The sequence below is a fragment of the Mauremys reevesii genome, linkage group 1, assembly GCF_016161935.1.
Source record: "Mauremys reevesii isolate NIE-2019 linkage group 1, ASM1616193v1, whole genome shotgun sequence".
In the NCBI taxonomy this organism is placed as follows: Eukaryota; Metazoa; Chordata; order Testudines; family Geoemydidae; genus Mauremys; species Mauremys reevesii.
This window is the reverse complement of record NC_052623.1, coordinates 182,572,116-182,596,820: the sequence shown is the minus strand read 5'-3', so window position 1 is coordinate 182,596,820 and position 24,705 is coordinate 182,572,116. Positions and strand designations below refer to the sequence as shown.

The following is a 24,705-nucleotide window of genomic DNA, read 5'->3' as shown; positions in this document are numbered from 1 at the left end:
AAACAAAATCTTTCTTGTTCATTGTTATAAGGATATTAATTTGGGAATGGTGAGTGTTACAGTCTGACTCACAAAACCTAAAACACAAAATGTGTGCAGCTTTTTAAAGTAATGTTGCTTGCTAAATTATGCATATGTTTGCCCTTTCTCCAAATCTCTTTTTTAAAGTCCACTTCTTTAGCCTTTCTTCTGACACTGATCTCCTACATCTCTGTGGGGTCTCACCTTCATGCTTTAACCATTTATGTCTTTCTTTCCAAAATTAGATTGTAAATTCTTCAAAGCAGGGACAATGTCTGACTATATGCATATGTTGTGTGTCGCATGTGACAATACTGAAACACACTCAACATTACAATCTGCCATATATACTACCAGCAATGTTGTGTGAATTGAGGACAGAATTTCACCCGTCAATCTGAGTTTCATTTCCTTAGGGATTTAAGTTACCCCTTAGCATTGTTTTAACGCATTGTAGGTTTTATGTATTAAATAGAATGACGACTACGAGTTGTAAATCAATGCTTTAAATATGCCCATGGTCTTTGTTGCTGGATTTCTCAAACATTTCTCTCTGGGTTTCTTTTCTTTCTCCATTCACACCCTATGTAGACTTTTTTGATCTTTGCATATAAGGGCTGTTGATTAATAGCAGTTAACTCACACAATTAACTCAAAAAATTAATCGTGATTAATCACACTGTTAAACAATAGAATACCAATTGAAATTTATTAAAAAATTTTGGATGTTTTTCTACATTTTCAAATATATTGATTTCTATTACAACACAGAATATGAAGTGTACAATGCTCACTTTATATTATTATTTTTATTACAAATATTTGCTCTGTAAAAATGATAAACAAAATAAATAGTATTTTTCGATTCACCTCATACAGGTATTGTAGTGCGATCTCTTTATCGTGAAAGTGTAATGTACAAATGTACATTTTTTGTTACATAACTGCACTCAGAAACAAAACAATGTAAAACTTTAGAGCCTTCAAAACTACTCAGCCCTACTTCTTGTTCAGCCAATTGCTAAGACAAACAAGTTTGTTTACATTTATGGGAGATAATGATGCCTGCTTCTTTATTTACAAATATCACCTGAAAGTGATAACAGGCGTTCACATGGCACTTTTTTAGCCAGCATTGCAAGGTATTTGCGTGCCAGATATGCTAAACATTCGTATGCCCCTTCATGCTTCAGCCACCATTGCAGAGGACATGCTTCCATGCTGATGATGCTCATTAAATATATGTGTTAATTAAATTTGTGACTCAACTCCTTGGGGGAGAATTGTATGTCTCCTGTTCTGTTATAGCAGTCTCAGATGACGGCCCAGCACATGTTCGGGTTATGAACACTTTCACGACAGATTTGACAAAATGAAAAGAAGTTACCAATGTGAGATTTCTAAAAATAGCTTCAGCACTCGACTGAAGGTTTAAGAATTAGAAGTGCCTTTCAAAATCTGAGAGGGACGAGGTGTGGCATATGCTTTCAGAAGTCTTAAAAGAGCAACACTCTGATGCCAGACAACTCCCTTCTCCTTCCTTCTCCCCCACCCCTGCTTAAGTGCAGGGTGGCGATTGGCTGAAGTAGAACTGAGTGGACTTGTCGGCTCTAAAGTTTTACACTGTTTTATTTCTGAATGAAGTTATTTTTTGTATGTAATTATATATTTATAAGTTCAACTTCCATGATAAAGAGATTGCAGTACAGTACTTGTATTAGGTGAATTGAACAATACTATTTCTTTTCTTTTTTTTGCAGTGCAAATATTTGTAATAAAAAATAAATATAAAGTGAGCACTGTACACTTTGTATTTTGTGTTGTAATTGAAATCAATACATTTGAAAATGTAGAAAACATTCAAAAATATTTTAAATAAAATTGTCTTTATTATTGTTTAACAGTATAATCGCAAATATTTTTTTTAATCGCACAATTTTATTTTTAAATATAGAGAGTGCATTTATGTGTGTGTGTATAGTTAATATATGATATTGTGTAAATTTGAGTAATGTTTTGTGGTTTTGGCTTATTGGTTGAATTATTATTTGTATATCTTTGCTGTTGAGTGGTCATAATTTATTATTCTAAGTTTAACTCATAGGACACCCCCAACTTTTTGTATGGACATCTTTTGTTATTTAATGAAATAAATAAAATTAAATTGGGATAGCTGAAATACTCATGAATGCCAAAGTGATTTGTCAGTTAAAGCCCATATAACATGCCATCATATCATGTATTCTTTATACACAACATATGTTATAGTAAAACTGTGTTTATAAATATTCTAGAACTCACTGCTATAAAGCACTGGGGACCACCTGTGATCTGCTGTGTGTCCACATCTCTTCATTGACAGTTCCCAGCAGTTCCAGAGCCGTAAACACTTTTAATGGGTCTATTTTGTATCCTCCACTTGTAAAGCCAGGTGTCTTTTGTTACCAGGAGTTCAACTGTACAAGGCTTAGAGAGAGCTGGAAAAACTCTAAAAAAAAGATTTGAATTAGATTTTCCATAAGTATAAAATATAGTGACTTTTAAAGTCTATTAATTTGGATCTTTCCAAGATTAGAAGCAAACACTGGGTCTCACTGGGAAGTGGTGGTATAAAATATTTTGAAAACAGACACTAGTACTTCTTGTTTGTAAGGAAAACTACTACTCCTTAGGTTGAAAATGTATCCCCTACTGCACAAAAATGCCCCTTGCCTGTGGTTATGTTACACTGTTAGGTTTTTAACCCACAGAACAATCATTAGGTACTCTAAACTTCAGATGATAGATATTGATATATAGATATGCACACACGCACAATATGAGAGAAAGAGACCTAAAATATACTTAGCAAAACCACTGATAACTAGTTAGTCTCCCCACTCTGAGTAACTTTAGTTTGAATAATTTAATAGTTATTGCCCACAAAGAAGAGATTTGTCTCTTTGCTGCCCACCGTATTGCATTGTAGCTTACAATTCAGCAGTAACAGAAGAAATGTGCTGGAAAATCTCAGTATGTAAATTATCCCCCCATCTGCACAGATAGACCCATCCATGTTTTTCAGACATATACTTATTATTACATCAAATCATTTGTCCCCCTACTTCAGTGTCTCCTCTTTGCCATTGCTCAGAACTTCATGCTTGAGAGAAAAGCGGGGGTGGTGGTGTTAATGGATATAGGACACAAATCTGCTGTAGCTACAGCTTTCCTCAGGCAAAGCTATTTTATGTTAAAACAAAGGATGATGTAATTTGTCCCATTCAATTGGGAGTTGGCTAATTGCTAAAAAGTAATGGGAAGCGTATGTAGTCAGTCAACAAAGGAAATACATTTTCAATCAGTCAGCAGTGAATAATTCATTCAGGATACATATAGTACTCTGTACATGCCTGTGTGTATTATATGCACACACCATATTTATGGGGCGATATCATCTATGTGATAAACATATCATAAACCTGTGCGATTTTTCATATTCCTATGATTGTATCACCTGCCCACTGAGCCAGCAACCCAGGAACTTACTTTAACATTCCTGACCCCTGTGCAGCTTCTGTCATCTTTTAAAAACAAACTACCATCCTGTCTGAGGCCCAGGAGGTACAAAAATGAGCCTTGAGACTGTTACCAGCTTTTCTAATCATAAAAATGTCAGAGCTTTAAATCTGATGTCTGAAGGTCCTTGAGGGTTAGAAAGAGGATCTTCATACATATATCACTCCTTATTGTTTAACCCAACACTCACGTCTAACTGGGAAGTACCCAACGTATGGAGAAGTGACTTTAGGTAATTTTGAGTTGCTTTACATATTTGTTTTAATGTTTACTTCCATCTGAACTTTGTACAATTAGATTCATGGTAAGAAAGACACCTGACTTTGCAGATGGAAACAAGATCGTTCCAATAAGATTTTTTTAAAGTTCTTTAAAATGTTCCTAGAATAGTGTTTCGGTTTTTTTTTTGTAAATTATGGTTCATACAAAACAGTGCTAATCAGTCGGGCCACCGCTTGTTCAGGGAAAGCCCCTGGCAGTCCGGGCCAGTTTGTTTACCTGCCGCATCCGCCGGTTCGGCCGATTGCGGCTCCCACTGGCCGCGGTTCGCTGCTCCAGGCCAACGGGGGCTGCGGGAAGTGGCGCGGGCCAAGGGATGTGCTGGGCGCCCTTCCCGCAGCCCCCATTGGCCTGGAGTGGCGAACCGCGGCCAGTGAGAGCCGCGATTGGCCGAACCTGCAGACACGACAGGTAATCAAACCGGCCCAGACTGCCAGGAGCTTTCCACGAACAAGCGATGGACCGGCTTTGAGAAGCACTGATATAGAATGTGTGGTGATGTGTTAATAACGGTTGATATAAAGGTAGGATTTTCATAAATGTCAAACCAGGAGCTCAAGTTTCATTCACAGTCAATGGAACTTGTGCTCTTAAGTCACTGAGGCACATGTGAAAATCCCCACCTTTCCTCTATGTAAGTTTGAGATGAGAGTAATTTAACCACCCTCAGGTAAGCCAATAAACTTTTATTTCACACCACCATATAGTCAACATTGATATAAATATGCAGAGAGAGAGGTGTGTATGTATATCTAGACATATTTATACAACTATGCACACATACAATGAATAATATAACACCTTGATAATATTTATTACTGCAGTCCTTTAAATTGTATTACTTTGGGGGATATGAAATGAAAATCTAGTTGTGTACTTCATACCCTTCTCTTGCTGTTTGAGGCTATAAGCAAATAAAAACACATTTACCTTACTTAAAAATAATATTTGCAGGTGACCTTAAATACTCCATTCGACATGCTTCAAATTCCAATTGAAATTTCATCATTGCTAGATCGCTAGATAAAGGACATCGCTTTTTCTCTCCGAAATGATGTGCTCTAACAGCAAAAGCATGAAATTTGTATTCAACACTATCTCAATAACTGACTGTCATCATTGTGTGTATATGTCTTACAATGATAATAAGAGTCCATTGCCGCTCAAGACGTCAAGTTCTCAGGGATAGATTTCTGGCTGTAGGCAACTTGTGCAAAATACTTCACATTGTAAACATTCTCTGGCTAGTCACTGATTGTATTAGGCCTTTTAATGTAACTTTATAGGCACCTTTTTTTTCCCTGCTACATTTCAATTTAAATTATTATCATATGTGATCTGAGTTTTAAGACTTTCCAACTTACAAAAATCATTAAAGAATATTTAAGTGGAATTGCAGGCAACAGGAGATTTATTCAAATTAATGTATGCATTCTGTTCTGTTGTGAACATGTTTTGTTTAAGTTTAAAAACTTAATTAACCAAGGCTTTTATTAAATGAAGAGGGATTCAGATTTTGGCTTATATTTCATAATCTATTTTTAAGTAAAATATAGCACTGTTCAATATGAAACGTCAAGGGGGAATTCTTTGCTTATACCAATTCAACTTCATTAACTTGCAAAGAAATGAACTAGGGTAAATATGAGCAGGAAGTTAGCTAGCTAACTTCAGATATTGCCAAATACAGGCTCTGTATACCTCTACCTGAGTGCTCAGCACTTTTGAATGTCGAACCCTTACTTATTTGTATAAATGTGGATTTAGGAGCTAAATGTTAGGCTTCCATTAAAACAAAATCTTGGTATAAATATATCTTACTGCTACACAAGTTGTGAGGTATGGTATTTCTTGAGGATCCATCTTAGGGAAAAGGCACCATTTATTTACTCTGCCAGTCCCAGTAATGGAGGGCATAAGCAAGCAGACCCAAACTCCTGGTGGTGCATGAGAACAGAAGTCAGATTTTTTTTTTTTAAATGAGAAGCAGTTTTTAAATAGCCTTTTTCATTTTTTTCGGTGAGGTACTTAACTGCTTTATGGTTAGTGGAATCTAATTAAATGTAAAGTTGTGATGCAGGTGAGAGGGTTTTTCTGATGTTGTAAACCTTTCATAGTTTATAAACAAGAAGACCACAACTCAGTGCTGAAAGACAAATTTGTCCCTAATGCAGGAATTAAATACATTTTCATCACCAAGCAGAAAGACATTAAAATAATTTGTATGCAAAGACCATATTAGATGTGTCTGATTCTGATATACTAACAGTAGAAAGGAAATTAGAACTTATGGTTATCAAGCATTAAACAGAAGCAAGGAACAGCCACTATTGGGCAATAGACAAATAGAAGTGGAATATCTTCTGGATCCACAAAAGTGAAGAGGCTTTAGAATACAGAAATAAAAAGGTATAAAGCTAATAAGGTGAACAAAATGATTTTGGTGTGAAACATTAATTAGCCTCGTTTCTCCACTCAACCCCAGATTCCTAAAGCATGATTCCTAAAGCATGATTTCATATGGTTGTTTGTTATCCATAACTAAAAGGCTTTGGAGACTAAAACTTTCTCATTTTAGATGGAAGTCCAAATAAAATTTGCTCAGTATTCTGTATTTTATGCTTTCTATTGGTGAAACGTCAATGTGCAGTAAATGAGATGCACCAAGCAAGAGTCTACATTCAGCAATTAGTTTCATAATCATATTTAGCATCTACATAGCATGGTACATTTTTAAAGCACTTTACAGACATTATCTAATTGATTATTTTAAAGGTAATTTTTTTTATTCTTGATTTGTCCTAGATCAGAGGAGGAAAGCTCATGATTACCTACACAAAAAAGAATGATGCTGGCAAGTATGTCTGTGTTGGAACAAATATGGTGGGAGAACGAGAGAGTGAAGTGGCAGAGCTCACCGTTTTAGGTAAGAGAGACTCCATTGTGTGACACTTCATTAGTGAAAATGCCAGTATTTAATACAGCTTCATTTTTGGTATCGGGAGAAGCAGTTTTAAAGCAAGGTTGTTGTTTTTTTTTAATCATCCATCTCCTTTGCTATGTTCATATTGGGCGTGTTCTTGTGACAGTCATGGATAGCTGCCTGATGGCATATTCCAGAAAATAATTTATCATCAATATCCATTCTTCAGCACATAGTGGAATATTGTTGAAATAAAGAGGTTTGTTACTCTGGAACAAGATGAAAATTGAGGGAAAAGAGGAAATAATGAACACAAGTCAGCAAACTATGCTGATTTGTGAACAGAAAATGTAGATTTTTTTTTTCACATATGTGGTCAGATCTGACTTGGTTTTCACACTGCAGATAATTCCAGTTTTGACTGACCATAAAAATTTATAAATAATATCAAAAAAAGAATTAACTTCAATAACAAGCGTATGTATCATTTTCTCCTTCCATGAGGAATTTAATATAATTTATGTAATGAAATCTTCAAATATGAATAGATCTGCTTTATGCATACATATACATTGACCTAGTAAAACAGGAGGTGGGCTACCACTTTGATACTTGCTGAGTGGCATAAATTTGCTACCATACAACTAGCTCAAATGATCCTAGAAACATTACACCATGTCTAATCATTATTAAAGGGGATTTTCAGTCAAATTAAGCTAACTCAAGCTACCTTGACTGCAAAACAACACCTTTTTTGCCTTTGTAGACAAGACCTTATGATGTCTGCAGTGCAGCCTGAGAATATCTCTGGCATTTTATGGCTGCCTCAGGATCTTCAGTGTGGTTCTGATTCTGAACTCTCAATGTGAAGTGTTGCTTCAAAGCAGTATAAGGCTTGGAAACAGCTTAACCATGTTTATATTGGGAACAAACACTTTGAGTGCACGGTTTACACCCATCAGTTTGGAAACTTCACAGCAACATCGAAGTTCGAAAATAGCTGGATTCAGTTCAAGTTCCTCAGTGCTGGCCCTATCTCTAGCACTGGTATTTTATTCTGCTTGAGGCACTGCTCCCTCAGTGTTCGGTGCTTTGATTTATTTTCAGTCCAATTCAGAGCTGTGGTGCTGGACATCTTGAAATCCTGTTCAGTGTTTACGAGTGGAGGGGATTCCTTAATATGTTGACAGTATTTATCATCTCAAACTATGTTGGCATCCTCTCAGCAGTCGGCAAGACAGTGTGGTGATTTTTTTTTTGGAAGCTCAAGATATTTTCCTGTATATTGCTGTGATGTTTTCTATTTCAGGTGCCTTTGAAGCACTTGGTTTAGAGGTAATTTTAAGTCAAGTCAACTGTTAGGACTTCCAGACTTTCTGAAGTCTGGAAATTTACAAGAAACTTTGTTTACATGAATATGGTTCTTATTCTTATATATTAAGTGCCCATGCAGCTGCATTGGTTAATTACTATTTACTATTATCCCAGGAATGGTAGTATTGATGAGTTATAGTTGCCTTATTGGAAAGTATTAGCTTGATTCCCTTCTCTGAAGACTGAAAGAAAGACGGAATCTTCACGGGTTTTCATTTAGTTTTTTGTTTCTCTTTAATTCAAAATTTATCTCCGCTTATTGTCCTGGAAAAAAAAAAGATTCCCTTCTGGAGAGGAAGAATGATGTAGTGGCTACAGCACTAGCCTAGGACTAGAGAGAACAGGTTCAGTTTCCAATAGATAGATAGATAGATACACACTTATACATATAGATAAGTATTCTCAACTGGAGAGATGACATTTTTGACATTTATCCAGCCAAACTTCTCCTTTCCTTCTTATATATTCTGAAGATATTTACTGAGAGTCTATTATGAAAACGCCCTAATACTTATTTGAACCAGGCAGAAACTCTTAAACTATTAATACAGCATTTTCATTCTTAACCTTCCTATAGAATATGGATCTAAAGAACTGCATGAGTGCTATGTTCACTGGTATTGCCTAGCAGTCCAGTATTTCATTGTTATAGGGTTTTCTAGGTTAGAATCATTTTTCTTTTGCATAATTTTGCCAAACATCATTATCTAGACTCTTCTCCTTCAATAAATCTAGGCTTGCCATTTCCAGAATTTCATGTACTGGTTTTGGCATGCCCAACAGTCTTCCCTGCCACCTTTTTGCACCTACATGCCTTGAGGACTTTGGGGATTTTTATTACTTTCTAAATAAATGTGCAGGTAAACCTGTTTTGCTTCTGTTGCACCAACACTTTTTTTATGCCAGTTAGCTGCATTAAACCTGTTTGTGATGGTATCTCCTTTATAACATCCTCTGCCTATTGTTTAGGCTCTTGTAGAGGCAGTCCTGACAACTTTTTGACTCCAGGAATGAGGTTCAGTTATAATTTTTACTGTACCTTGTGGAGAAAATATATTTATCTGTAAGGAGTATGTTGTTATAAGTTCACACTCATCTACCCACCTTATCTACAGAGTGGAAAGTGCATGTTTCAAATATATAAATAAAACATTTTCAGCAACTTACATTTAGAGCTCAGCGGGATGTACTCTTCCACTTCATGTGTGTTGAGGTTAGCTGTCCAAAAATTCAAAACCTATAGATGTTCGTGCCTTATATGTGCTATGAGCATGGACCCGTGATAACAGCAACTTCTGTGAACAAGAATTATAGAGAAGTAATTTTCTTTTTCTTTGTGCTGGTGAGAAAGAAAATGATCACTTTTCTCTTTGCTCTAACACTTGAAATGATTCTATCAAACATAAACTGTTACTGATGACAAGGTGCAATCATACTGAAGATTCTGTGGTGGCTTTAGCTAGCCTCCGAATATCTTCAGTACTTCGCCATCGCATCAGGGTCTCTGGAGAGGCAATACTTAATGAGTGCCTTCTGTCAAAGGTACAATAAAATAGTGATGCCCGTTGTCAGCTTTGGTGCCTTGCAGCAGATCTGTTTCTGTCACTGGAGAGAAACTGAGGCCACTTAGGTCTAGTCTACACTACTGCACTACATCCATGCAGCAGCACTCATGTAGCTTCTCCACTGTACTGCGTATAATTACTCCACCTCAATGAGAGGCAGAAGCTAAGTCGATGGGAGAGTGTCTCCTGCCGACAAAGCATGGGTGCGGACACTGCTTTAAGTCGATGTAACTTGCGTCCCTCAGGGTGAGGGCTTTTTCACACCCCTGAGCGACATAATGTACATCGAGTTAAGCAGTAGTGTAGAAAAGCCCAGAGTCAGGTCTGATGTAATTTGCATATTTACATTGTGTACATGATTTTTGTGATTCTTACCAGGGCCGCCCAGAGGATTCAGGGGGCCTGGGGTCTGCGGCGGTGGAGGGCCCCTGCCGCCGAAGACCCGGCACTTCGGTGGCAGGTCCCAGGATGGAAGGACCCCCAGCCGCGGGTCTTCGGGGCACTTTGGTGGCGGATCCCGGAATGGAAGGACCCCCCGCCACCTAATTGCCACCAAAGACCTGAAGCGGAAGAAAGAGAGTTTTCCGAGTGAAGGACCCCGCTCTAGGGGCCCCAAAAACTCTCGTGGGGGCCCCTGTGGGGCCTGGGGCAAATTGCCCCACTTGCCCCCCCCCCCTCTGGGTGGCCCTGATTTGTACAGCAAAATTGACCTGGTTGCACAAAAGTAACTCTGGAATCCCCACCTCAGCCACCCTGAGGCACTGCAAGTCTTGCAGTGCTGGCCTTTAGCTGTAATCCAGTGTTTCTTTCCTTTCCTTTAGAAAGACCATCTTTTGTGAAGAGACCCAGTAATTTGGCCGTAACTGTGGAAGACAGTGCAGAGTTTAAATGTGAGGCTCGGGGTGACCCTGTGCCTACAGTAAGATGGCGAAAAGATGATGGGGAGTTACCAAAAGCAAGGTGCAGTATGTTAAGTTACCTTTTGGATAAGATCAAGTGCGGGTATCAATTTAATATCTAACAGTGGATAACTCCTGTGCTTGTATGGATGGGCTTGGCGATCTAATAGGACTTCTTCTATTTCTGAATCCCATGGTCCTCTGTTTACAGATATAATTCACTTATGTTGAAATCTTAGAAACAGCTTGAACTAAAATCTTTACAACCTACTACAAAAACAGCAAAAGTTTTAAGTTCAAACAATGTATGACATGAATGAATTCTGTACTTGAAGTACCTACTGTAATTATCAAAACTACTGTAAAATGTCTAAGAGATAATATAATTAGGCTACAGCACCAAGACGTGGATAATGGAATTGCAAGTGTTGTAAGAAGCAGCCTGCTAATGCATAGTGCTGCTCTTAGGAGACCTGCGTTTTTTGTTATCAAGTCTCCAATTCACATTTCTTCTGTCATTGGCCTAACAGGATGGAAAGTAAAATAGTCTTGTAAAAAGGAAACACATTTTATGAAGATTTTGTTTTCATTTTGCTTAAATTCCTAATCATCAGTTTTAAAAGTATTGGTGGGTTTTTCTTCCCCAAAGAGGACACACTGTAACATTTGGGTCCTTCATCTTCTACATCGAAATCCTGTTTCCTGTTAATCCAGTTTATAATTTATCTAAAAACCACTGCATATAGGGTTTAATAACTGCTTTCTAGGAAGAGAAACATACTGGCTACATTATGCAAAGATGAGTAAAAGGAGATGAAATTGGAGGGAATATTATAAGACTATGTTATTTCCTTATAAAAATGATTGAATGAGTTATGTTTTAGCTTGACTTTAAGATGGTCTTTGGTTATGTTCATAACAACAATGCTGCTTTTTTAATCTTTTAAACCCTTATAGCTTCTGATTTTTACATCTTCCTACATGCAAATGAAGAAAAATATAAGAATGATTTTTTTTCTTTCAGAAATATCATTAAATATGTTTACTAAATGCATTGTCATTAGAAGTCTTTAGGTCAAAGTCTAATGTCACCAGATTTACCAGTCAACTATGATTACTTTATTAGAGATGGTCTTGATTTTCACATTGTAAGTGAGATCAGATTAAGCTCTCAAGTGTGTTGTTTTGAAATATTTTTCCATAGTTTGAAGGCAATATGCATATTTCATGTGTTGCTTAAATGTGTTCATATCTCAGAGAAACACATGAATTTGAAGGCAAAAACGTCTTATGCTTATGCTTTATATACTAAGGAAACTGGCAATATTCTTTGTATTTATATAGTCACCCTTATTTGCTGTTATATGTGTTTAAGATATGAAATCCGTGATGATCACACCCTGAAAATCCGGAAAGTTATGGCAGGAGACATGGGGTCTTATACTTGTGTTGCCGAAAATATGGTTGGAAAAGCTGAAGCATCAGCAACTCTGACAGTTCAAGGTAAGCTGTTTCTTTATATAATACTTAACCCCAGAAAAAGAAAATAAAATGGATTTTCTATGCAGTAACTTTAATAGATCCATAATTAATATTGAATGTGATAGGCTATGTTGTTAAAAAAAAAATACAGAAAGATCATTTTGGTTTGATTACTCTGCTCTACAGCTAAAATGCTTCTGAAATAAATGTAGTCCAACTTTACTAATTCTGGGTCACTGAGAATGAAAATGGTGCTTAAAATTGTTGATTGGCTCTAGTTTTCAATATATGCCATTGGGTCAGTATATATGACCCTTGCCTTGGGAATAGCGGAGGATAAGTGAGTTATAAAGGGAAGGGATCTCAATTTAAACCAGAAATGACTAAAATACATCTTTGACTGGATCTATGACTAAATCTATGACCACGTTATTCCTAGAAGTCATGGATGATGCAATCATAACGAAGCTTACATCACTCTGCTGAACAAATTGCCCTATATCAGCTCTAGAAATCATACAGTGTCGTGCTCTCTTATTTGTCAGTGTTTGATTTTGCAAAGGGACACATTTCTGTTTAGCCAAAGTGAGCAGAGATGCCTCGTACTTGTGTGAACAGTGCAGATAACTTCTGCTATGTTTGTGGTGAAGTGACTTTTGCATCACAAAAGCGCAGTATAACCACTATGGTTAAGAAAGTCTATCACCTTTCTTTTGGCTGCAAAATTGGAGATCAGGACAAGAGGTGGGCCCCACACATATGCTGCAACACTTGTGCAACAAATCTTCGCCAGTGGTTGAACAGGAAAAGGAAATCTATGCCTTTTGCAGTGCCAATGATTTGGAGAGAGCCAACAGATCATACCAGCAATTGTTACTTCTGCATGGTGCCTCCAGTTGGGAAAGGTGTGTCAAAGAAGAAAAAGTGGACTGTGCATTATCCAAACATTCCATCAGCTATACGCCCAGTACCCCACGGAGAAGGACTGCCAGTTCCTGATGCACCAGAATCATTCTCACTTGAGTCAGACGAGGAAGAGGAAGAGGATGAAACTTCTGGTCCTGAACAATCAATGTCACAGGACCCACATTTTCTCCCATCCTCCTCCTCTGAACCACACCTCATAACACAAGGTGAACTGAATGACCTTGTCAGGGATTTGGAACTACCCAAGAGTAAGGCAGAGCTGTTGGGCTCCAGACTACAGCAGTGGAATCTCCTGGCAGGTGATGTTAGGGTTTCCATGTTCTGTGACCGTCAAAAGGATCTTGTCCCATTCTTCTTCATGGAAGGTGATCTTGTAGCCTGCAACAACATCGATGGTGTGATGGCAGCCCTCAACATCATTCACGATCCAGATGAGTGGAGACTGTTCATTGATTCATCGAAGACGAGTCTTAAAGCTGTTTTACTGCATAATGGCAATGTTTTGCCATCAATTCCAGTTGGTCATGCAGTCCATATGAAGGAAACCTATGACAACATGAAACAACTTTTGAGGTGCATAAACTATGACCAACATCAGTGGCAGCTTTGTGGCGATTTGAAGGTTGTTGCTCTCTTGCTTGGTCTGCAGACTGGATACACAAAGTACTGCTGTTTTCTCTGTGAATGGGATGTTCGTGCAAGAGATTCTCACTACATCAAGAAAGATTGGCCACTCCGACAGTCATTGGAGCCTGGGAGGAAAAGTGTTCAGCATCCACCACTTGTTGAATCAAGGAAGATTTTGTTACCACCCTTGCACATCAAGCTGGGTCTGACGAGGAACTTTGTCAAGGCCATTGACAAAACACAAGCAGCTTTCAAGTACCTCTGTGGAAAATTTCCAAGGTTAAGTGAAGCTAAGATAAAGGAAGGTGTCTTTGTTGGTCCTCAGATTCGTGAACTTCTTCGAGATGATGCATTTGACTATGGACTGCGTGGCAAGGAAAAGACGGCATGGAAAGCCTTCCAGTTAGTGGCAATAAATTTTCTCAGAAACAACAAGGCAGGCAGCTACAGGTTGTTGGTGGAAAACCTCCTCAAGGCATACAAAAGCCTCGGTTGCAACATGTCACTAAAGATACATTTTTTGCACTCTCATCTAGATTTTTTTCCACTGAACTGCGGAGCAGTGAGCGACGAGCATAGCATGCGATTTCACCAGGACATTGCAACAATGGAGAAACGCTATCAGGGCAAATGGAGCCCATCAATGCTTGCAGACTATTGCTGGACAGTGACAAGAGATGCTCCATTTAATGAATACAAGAGACAAGCCAAGAAGCGCCGAGTAGACACTGAATAGGACTAAACTATATACATAATAGTTTTTTGCCTTTTGTTTCATAATAAATTTTAGTTATATAACCCTTTTGCTGATTTTTAAAGTGTTACATAAACAGGACAGGTGAAATATTATCATGTAAAGCAACCATAAACACATGAAAAGACCTAGGTTTACAATTTATGATTAAAACTCTACTATCTACACAATATATATAGACATAAAATGTAAAAACATAAATATCTTAGAAACAGTAGCCAATCAGTTGTTTTAATTGTCATATTTGAATTCAGCACATCAAAATACATAATAAATATCACATTTTATCTCTGAAGCAGACGACTTCTCAAAAATTGTAGACCAGTGTTATTTGAGCACTGTTAAACTACTGAAGCATTTAAGAACATAAGAACGGCTATACTGGGTCAGACCAAGCGTCCATCCAGCCCAGTATCCTGTCTACTGACACTGGCCAATTCCAAGTGCCCCAGAGGGAGTGAACCTAACAGGCAATGATCAAGTGATCTCTCTCCTGCCATCCATCTCCACCCTCTGACAAACAGAGGCTAGGGACACCATTCCTTACCCATCCTGGCTGATAGACATTAATGGACTCAACCTCCATGAATAAATAATTTCAATTTTTTTTTCAGAAGTGTGAAAAGAATTAATGTTCAATGCTGGGAAGGGAATGCATTTTGAACTCTAATGGCATTAGAAGCATGTTATTTCTACTCTTTGTATTTAATAGCTTAGGAGACAAGAGAACTTTTTTCTCCTTTCTGTGACTGTTGTCACCACAAATTATTTTAACTGGATACAGATATTGTGACTTCAAGTATCCGTTGGATTTTTTTATTTAAAGTAGTAAAGTTGACATTTTTTAGATTCCCAAATGGTAAAATATTTCGCCTACACTGGGGGGGGAGGGAGGGTCTACCTAAGATATGCAACTTCAGCTACGAGAATAGCGTAGCCAAAGTTGACATATCTTAGTTCAACTTACCTCGCATCCTTATGGCACAGGGTCAATTGCCGCAGCTCCCCCGTCGACTTTGCTTCCGCCTCTCGCCGAGCTGGAGTTCAGCAGTCCATGGGAGAGCGATCGGGGATCGATTTATCGTGTCTACACTACACGTGATAAATCGATCCTCGATAGATCGATCGCTACCTGCCGATCTGGCAGGTAGTGTAGACGTACCCTATTAGTGGAAGTTTGCAACCATCATACTCCATTCTGTATGATCTTCCGCTGATCTCTTGTGAATGAATGGTCCTTTTGATCCACCCAGTATACCACATCATTTACCCAAGATCATTTCCAGTCTTCCCTTCCAGTGCCTGTAAACATGTCATGCCACTGACCCTTTTAAAATGTGCCCTGCAAATTGAATCATTCTTTTAATAAGATCTCTAATAGCATTTGCTAAATCCCAGTAATCACCAATCTCATCAGATGTTTATTCTTCCAGATGTCTCTGTTGCTCTTTCTAGTGTGGTGTGACTTCAGTATCTGATCTTCTGTAAAGATGCTTCCTAAGTAGCAATAATTTCTTGTGTATGGCTGTGTCATTCACTGGACTCTTACATGTTTTCCCAGGATCCTTGTCTAGCGCCATAGTTTTTATCTTATCCACGTTCCACTTTAGACCATATTCCTTGCCATATTCATATATAATCTCTACTAACATCATGAGATCTTCCGAATCAGCCATCAGCACTATCATCTGCATAGAAGAAATTATTCACCAATTTTTCCACTCATCTTAATACCCTCTTCTGTTTCCTGTATTAATTTAATTAAGTACTCGCTATAAATGTTGAATAAAGTTGATCACCTTGTCTCAGTTTTCTCTCTTGATCTCTATTAGATTTTCATTTTCATCTCCCATTATAACTACCTTCTGATTCCAGTGTAAGGGTATGTCCATACTACGGGATTATTCCGAATTTACATAAACCAGTTTAGCAAAACAGATTGTATAAAATCGAGTGCGCGCGGCCACACTAAACACATTAAATCAGTGGTGTGCGTCCACGGTCCGAGGCTAGCGTCGATTTCTGGAGCGTTGCACTGTGGGTAGCTATCCCGTAGCTATCCCATAGTTCCCACAGCCTCCCCCGCCCCTTGGAATTTCCGGGTTGAGATCCCAGTGCCTGATGGGGCAAAAATCATTGTCGCGGGTGGTTCTGGGTAAATGTCGTCAGTCACTCCTTCCTCTGGGAAAGCAACGGCAGACAAGCATTTCGTGCCTTTTTTCCCTGGATTGCCCTGGGAGATGCCATAGCATAGCAATCATGGAGCCTGTTTTGCCTTTTGTGACTGTCACCGTATGTGTACTAGATGCCGCTGACAGAGGCGATTCAGCAGCGCTACACAGCAGCATGCTTTTGCTTTTGCATGACAGCATAGATGGTTACCAGCCATACTGTACCATCTACCATACCATAAATTGGTAATAAGATGATCATGGTTACCAGTCCTTTTGCACTGCACCATTTGCTGCTGTCATAAGTGCCCCTGGCTGAGATCAGCCAGGGGCACAAAAGCCAAAATTGGGAATGACTCCCTCCTTTTTGGTATCTAAAAATAGAATCAGTCCTGCCTAGAATATGGGCAAGTGTACTAGAGAACCACTGTATCATAGAACCAGAGAGCACAGCTGCTCTGTGTCAGATCCTGCAGAAATTATGAGCTGTATGCTATTCACAGGGGGTGCTCCTGCAACAACCCCACCTGTTGATTCCATTCTTCCCCAGCCTTCCTGGGCTACCGTAGCAGTGTCCCCCCACTTGTGTGATGAAGTAATAAAGAATGCAGGAATAAGACACAGTGACTTGTTAGTGAGAAATGAGTGGAAGGCAGCCTCCAGCTGCTATGATAGTCCAGACAGGACATTAAGCAGTGTGGAGGAGAGGAGCCCAGCATCCCGCTGCTAGTCCAGGAGCAATTGAATCTTTTCTTTACACATGAAGGGTGGGGGCTGATGGAGCTCAGCCCCCTGTTGCTATGATGAAGACGGTTACCAGCCATACTGCACCATCTACCAGGAAAAATTAGGAGCAGGCGCCCTTGATCGACCTCACTGATGCTAGTCGGCATGGTTACCAGTCCTTTTGCACTGCCCCATGTGCCAATAGGCTGATGATGACGATGGATATCAGCCATATTGTACCATCAGCCACCCATGGCGTTGGGGAGCAAGGATGTTGGTGTTGAGTGCTGCAGCATTGCGTCTATCTGCAGCATTCAGTAAATATAGGGTGACATGTAAAAGAGTCGAGAGGATTGTTTTCCCTTTCACTTCTGGGGGTGGGTGGGAGGGGTGCATAAATTGCCGAGCTATTCCCTGACCCACCGCGGACACTGTGTTTGACCCTAGAAGCATTTGGAGCTCAGCCAAGAATGCAAATGCTTTTCGGAGACTGCAGGAACTATGGGATAGCTTGAGTCCTCCAGTCCATGAGCGTCCATTTGATTCTTTGGCTTTCCGTTACGCTTCTCACGCAGCAGTGCGCTGAGTCCCTGCTATGGCGTCTGTGTGGAGATTTTTTAAAAAATGATTTTGAATTTCGTCTTCTGTAACGGAGCGCTGACAGAACAGATTTGCCTGCCCTTACAGCAATCACATCCGCATGGTCCATGCTGGAGCTCTTTCTTTATTTTGATTTTTAACTGCATCGCCACACGTGCTGATCGGAGCTCCACGCTGGGCAAACAGGAAATATTCAAAAGTTCATGGGGCTTTTCCTGTCTACCTGGCCACTGCATCTGAGTTCAGATTGCTGTCCAGAGCGGTCAGTGGTGCACTGTGGGATACCACCCGGAGGCCAATACCGTCGATCTGCGGCCACACTAACCCTAATCCGATATGGTAATTCCGATACTAGCGCTACTCCTCTCGTTAGGGAGGAGTACAGAAATCAATTTAAAGAGCCCTTTATATCGATATAAAGGGCCTCTCAGTGTGGATGGGTGTGGCGTTAAATCGGTTTTACGCTCCTAAAACCGGTTTAAACGCTTAGTGTAGACCAGGCCTAATTGTTTTATTACTCAGAGTTTTTATCCATCAATCCACACAGATCTTAATATATTGAGCAATTTGTAGAGGTAGATTCTGTCAAGTGCTTTTTGGAAGTCAGTGAAATACAAGTATGCTGTTTTCCCCATTTCAATTGATCTTTCCAATATGAGCTTCAAGTTCATAATGGTGTTGATCATGCCCTTTCCACATTCAAACCTGTATTGTTGTTGGCTTATTTCCTTATCAGTCTTTCCTTTAATTTGGTATTGAGCAACTCACAAATGCATCTTAGAGGCATGCAATATTAGGTCAATTATTCTGTAGTTTTTAAATCCATAGTGGTGTTGTTTTTAAGAATTTGGATACACAGTTAGGTTGTAAAATCTTCTGGCAATTCTCAAACTTATTCTTCATTACATCTGACAGAGCTTTCAAGCCTTCATCCCCCTATACTTTTTAACAGTTCAGCTAGTATTCTGTCACAACCTAGTGCTTTTCCTTTCAGAAGTCTTTTTATTGCTACTGTGATTTTTTCATCCATTATTGGTGCGCTTAATTCATCGATCCCTATTTGAAGTTTTTGAAGGTTATCATCACCATATAGTTCTTTGATATATTCTCACCATCTCTCTTTCTTGTCTTTAGAGTCTATCAGATAGTGTCCATTTTTTTCCTTAAGGGTCATATTGATCTCCTTTCTTCTGTAGCTAAAGACTATTATCTTTTGATAGAGCTCACTTTGTTTGTTCTCTTTATCCTGTTGTTCAAGTTCTTGCATTTCTCATTCAAACATTCAGACTTTACTAATCTGCATTTATTCTGTATCATTTGATTTTGTCTTTGGTATTCCTCTCTTTCTGCTGTTGATCTTTGTGCTTTTACTTTACTCCTTTTATCTATCTGACCAATGATTTCATCTCTTACTCATGGATTTTTCTTAGCTAGAAACTTCTTCCCTACATATTTATCTGCAGCTTCTTTGATAGCGTGTTTCAGACGTTCCCGAGTCGCTTGGTAGTCACTTTTTCTTGGTAGTGACTTTGTATCTCCTGATTTGTCAGAGGTTCAAGGTTCCATCCTAGATAATTTTTGGCTTTTCTGTAACTTTTTCAGTTTGCTATTCAGATTAATCTATGATCTGATCCAGAATCTAGACTTGGCATAACCTTAACCTTCTTAAGACTGTTTTGTATACCTACAGTTGATAGTGATAAAATCAATTTGTTTTTTATACATCCCTCCTGGTGATTCCCATGTATGGTGAGATTAGTTACAGTGAACTATGTTTTGCAACTAATGAATCACAGATGTGTGTGTGTGTGTGTGTACAGCATATGCATACATACATTTAATACACTAAATCAGATCGATACAATTTCCGTCTCTTTTTCATGTTAGTAATCTATTAAAGCATACTGCAGCACTACTGTTCCTTTGAATGATAAAAATCAAGGGGAACTGAAGGAATTACTATGTGTAAAAAAATCTTCATTGCCTTTGTATACACAAGCCAGATGTTCACCATTGAGATAATCCCTCTCTTCCTTTCTCAGCTAGCAGACAGCCAATGATGTCATATTGATGCTTTTTTCCTAAGCTAGTGGGTATGATGATCCTTCTGTCCTTTTCTCTGTTCAGCAGGAGGGAGTTCTGGGGAAATATGGGCTTAAAATATTGTATTGAGTAACAAACTCTTATTTTGACACATTTACCATAGCAATGAAGTTGTTGCTCATAAAATGCTTAGCTTGTTCCAGTAGCTGACTCTAGAAATCTTTGGTGCTATCATCTTTTCTCAACACTGAGCCATCTGCGGCTCTTAAGCAGAATAAGGTGATCTGTAAAGGGATACTTCTGCTGTGAAGTTCTCATACCAATCCCCCAGTCTTTTTGGAGGTGTTTTATCCTTCTGTACACCTTGATACTTTGTCAGGAAAATGAGATAAGGAACTTATCATCCTTGATGTCCACAAAATCCTTAGCTCCTGTGTTCATTTTCTTTAATTAAGGACTCTCCAATTAAAAATTGAAACAAACAAAAAAAGTGAAAGAAAAACAATTTGAATTATTTTCAAGACAATTTGTTAGCTTTGAACCTAAAATCAACTGTTAGTCTTGAAACCAAGATGCTGCTTTTAAAGCAGCTAATTTTGTGACTACAATTTCTGTTGCTACACTTTCGGAAATAATCTGTGGCCCCTGTTTTGCAATGTACACATGTTGAACAGTCCTATTTTTTCCAGTGGTCCTACTAATATGTAGAATTTCTTAGTCGCATAAATGTTTACAAGATTAAAGGGGATGGGTGTGGGGCTGTATTTCCAGAATACCATAATGCTTGTTTGGAATTTGCCCATAACCTAGGCCCTAATATGGGAAAGTACTTAAGCATATGCATAGGTCCATCTGAATTCAGTAAAGCTCTTAAACACATGCTTCAATCACATTTACTTCATAGGATTTAAGCGAATGCTTAAAGTGAATCGTGTTTAATTGTATCTCTTAATCAGTACAGCAAAAGTAAGAAAATTGAAATAAGTATAACAGAACGACACTCTGTATTGGCATATTCACAACCTAATAGAGCCAGTGGAGGTGACGTTGGAAACAAAGTAAGTGGAGACCTACATAAGAGGCTATGACTGCACAGCCTTCTGCCTTCTTACCACCCAGATGTCCCAACTAGGGATGGGTTTGACAACTTTTTAGATGCTTTTTTTTCATTCCACACACATACATCCAAGACCAAATCTGATTAGGTTTTGACCCGCTACCTGTGCTTCATGTTCCAGGGGACCATATCTGGCATTCTGGGAGACCATAATTACATTTTCAACAGTTACCCAAACCATTTCCATCAGTTCCTTTCATCATAACTTTGATTCTTCAAAATAGCTATTGGAAAAAGCCTCTCCAATTCTGTTGTTTGTTCATTTGTGGTTTACTGGGTTATCACAAGACACATTGCTAAATTATCACAAGATACATATTGCCAGATTTCATAACTTTCAGTCAAGCATATATCATTTGTACTAACGTATGGTAACCGCATTCTTTACTATACTTTTACTTTTACTATACTTCTACTTTATACTATAGCCAAGCCTGTTTTCAATAATGATATATATATGTGCACTCTGGTTTCCCTACTTTCATTATAGCTTCCATTATTATTTTATAAGCATGCTTAGCAGATAGATTTTTTTTTTTAATCCAAAACTAGAGATCCTTCAAGATCAGGTCAGGGGTCAATGATCAACACCCCACACATAATTTCCATAATAGAGTGATTATGATAATTAATGTGACACAGGCTTTCAGTAGAGACCTTACATGACCCCTTCTGGTGAATTAGAGATCCCTGTACCCCTGGGAACTCTTGTACCCTCTGCAGTTGGCATCAAGAGGTCTATGGATCACAGTCTCATATATCCAAAACAAGGATCCTTTGCATACTTACATGTATCATGTTTCTTTAGGTCTCAGATGCACCCCATAATTCTATGTGCTGGTCACAGAGCATCCTCTTTGAAGGACAAGTGCAAAAGATTCTAGCATACTAGTAAAGGTACTCAGGTTTGATGACAGGGCAGGTACAGAGCAATACTATTCTGGAGGAGTATGCGACTCTAGCAGTTCTGTGAGGTTAGTTAGATCAGGGGTCGATTGTGTTTTTGCTTGTAGTGGGAGTTCACTTGAGGCTATGATCCATGCTTCTATGCAAGGGTGAAAGTGACCAAAATCTTTAGATAAACTAGGAGCCAGAGTTTTAATAAGATAGGGAGAAGCATCTTTGTTTTGTAGGCTTCCCTCCCACCCACCCACCGACCCCCCCACTGGTCCAAAATAGGTCAAGTTTAACCCTCAAGGCATGCTGCAAAAGACCCATCATTTTGATAGGGATTTTGGAGGGGGCAGAGGGCACAAGGAGTTTGCTGCTGTATTTATCAGATGATATGTTCATTTTTATGCAGTTTTGGGTGATACTGAGTTTGACCGCAAATATAGTTCCTGTGAGGGCATCTCCAGCTCATAAATTAAAATAATAAGAATAAATTAAATTCTGATATTTTTAATGTGGCTTTAAAAATAGTATGATATTTGGAACCCATTATTGACATTAGGGAAGTAACCAAACAAATCCCTGGATCTGAACACCCTTGAATTTTGAAGTTGCGTTCCTGATTTGGATCTGAACGTCCTGTCTTGGGTCCCGCTTTAATTGAAATGTATTTTTCCTTTCTGAAAGCAGATTTTTTTATTACTAAGTCATATCCTGCCTATAATTCCCAATCAAAACACAGACAAAATAGTAAGCCACAAGAGTGTCCTGTAAAATGTAGTGATTATTTATTAACAAATTTGTGAAAAGACAAATGAGGGAAAGCACCACTTGTGGTTTTATAGCTTAAGGAATAGCCATTTTACCCTTAATGTCTGTCATAACTTTGACAGCACTTGAGATTTCTATCAGTGATCTGTTGCCTCCACTATTTCAAGTGAACTGATATAAATCTTGAGAGAGACAAGGTGGGTGAGATAATATATTTTATTGGACCAACTTCTGTTGGTGAGAGAGAAATTTTCAAGCTTACACAGAGCTCTTTAAATCCATTTAACATAGCTTAATAAATAACCATTCCTAAGTTTAAAAAAATAATATTTTTGAATTGGAGGTTTAATAAAGAAATTGTTATATGATATTCTTAAACTTTTTCATGGTGTGACCCACGTTTTAATAGATTATTTAATGAATTATCTTCCCTACCATTCATGAACTTCTGGACCAATTCCCATCTGAGTAGTAACTGCACAACATCTCATGATAGCTACAGCAATTGCTTACAGAGAAAAAGTAATGTTAGAAAAGTTTTTTTGTTTTGTTTTGATGTCAAGTCTCTGAACCCAAGTTAGCTACTGGAAACAAGGAAGGGAACCAGCTGACTTTTAGGAAATCATTCCAAGTGCTATGGACCAGCAGTGGTCCAAAGAAGTATGATATTAAAAATACCTTAAAGCTAGGGATTTTCAACTTGCTGAATTTTTTTTGGTCGGTGCTGTAAAGAACATGAAAACAATGGCTTTTAATTACCAGCTAAAGAATATTTAACTAATAGAGCTATTGAAGAGGTTTTCTTTTTCTAATAGCTGTAATTTCCTAAGCTTTATACAGTAGTTAGGAAAAAATCGATAACTGATGTAATAGTCTTCACTGTTGCAGACTTTGTTTCGTTGCTGTTATTCTAAAGCTAGTGTTTAAATAATTGTACTATCAGAATTGATTAAAATAGAACTTTACATCAAGTTGCTCATTTTTTCTTCTCTTGGGTGATTTTTGTGTATATGTATGAAATTGGTAGATAATGGGGTGACAATATTATCCAGTGGTTGGTTGGATCATAAACAGGTGTGTATATTTTATGTTCATTGTGAAATATTCTTGGATTATATGAAATGATGCTAAACACCAATATAAAGGTAAGCTTGACTTTTCTCTCTGTGTCCAATTCCTGTTATGTTTTCTACAGGATGATCTATACCAGTGTTTCTCCACTGTGGCCACCAGGGGCTTTTCTGGGCAGTGACTGGGGAGGGGAGGAGCACCAGCAGGGCGTGGGCCCTGCCCCCCTCTGGATCCACAAACTCCAGAGGCAGCCAGTGAGTTCCCCACCTTCCTGGGGGTGGTGAGGCTGGTACTTCAGGCCTCAGCCCTGGAGTGGTGGGCGGCAGGCTCCGGTCATAGGGCTTCGGGCTCTGTCCCTGGACCGTCACATGTTGCCCCTGGCCCCTGCTGCGCTGTCTCCCTACCCACCTCCCCTTCCGGGGCTTAAGTTGTCATCTGGCTTGCCAGGGCTGAATAAGTCTGCTGTGAAAATTGGTATTTGTACATTTGCTAATATCACTTTTAACAGTCTTCCAGCTAGCTAGTGTGTCTGCTGCTGTGAAAGGTGATATTAACAAACATCTAAATGTTACTTTTCACAGCAGCAGATTTACTAGCTAGCAAGTCTTTTTTTTTAAAAAAAAAAGGGGGGGGGAGGGGGCAAAAGAAACCACAATACAAAAACACAAGAATGTGCAAAGCACCTTATTTGTGTTTCTATTCTGTTTAAGACCAGTATAGAATAGAGACAACTGTACGTTATTTTTATTATTATGTCTGCAAAAAACCCTCTACATAAATAAGTTGTACTCTGAGGCCACCAAAATAATTGTTGAGAATCTCTGTATATAGTGATCATGATTAAAAGGATACATTTGCCAACAGAGACGATACATATTGTTTATTTTTTTCCATTTATTTATTATG

General features: G+C 38.6%; 1 protein-coding gene across 20 annotated transcripts in view; it reads left to right on the top strand.

Annotated features, from left to right (window-relative positions):
* The window catches only part of ROBO1 (roundabout guidance receptor 1), a 1,025,913-nt gene that overhangs the window by 899,087 nt on the left and 102,121 nt on the right, over positions 1 to 24,705 (top strand). For all 20 annotated transcript variants that reach the window (XM_039532354.1, XM_039532376.1, XM_039532316.1 and 17 more), the window contains 3 exons: positions 6,664 to 6,784; positions 10,542 to 10,680; positions 11,995 to 12,122. In XM_039532354.1, the coding sequence (XP_039388288.1) occupies positions 6,664 to 6,784; positions 10,542 to 10,680; positions 11,995 to 12,122 (388 nt within the window). The remainder of the gene's footprint in view (positions 1 to 6,663; positions 6,785 to 10,541; positions 10,681 to 11,994; positions 12,123 to 24,705) is intronic.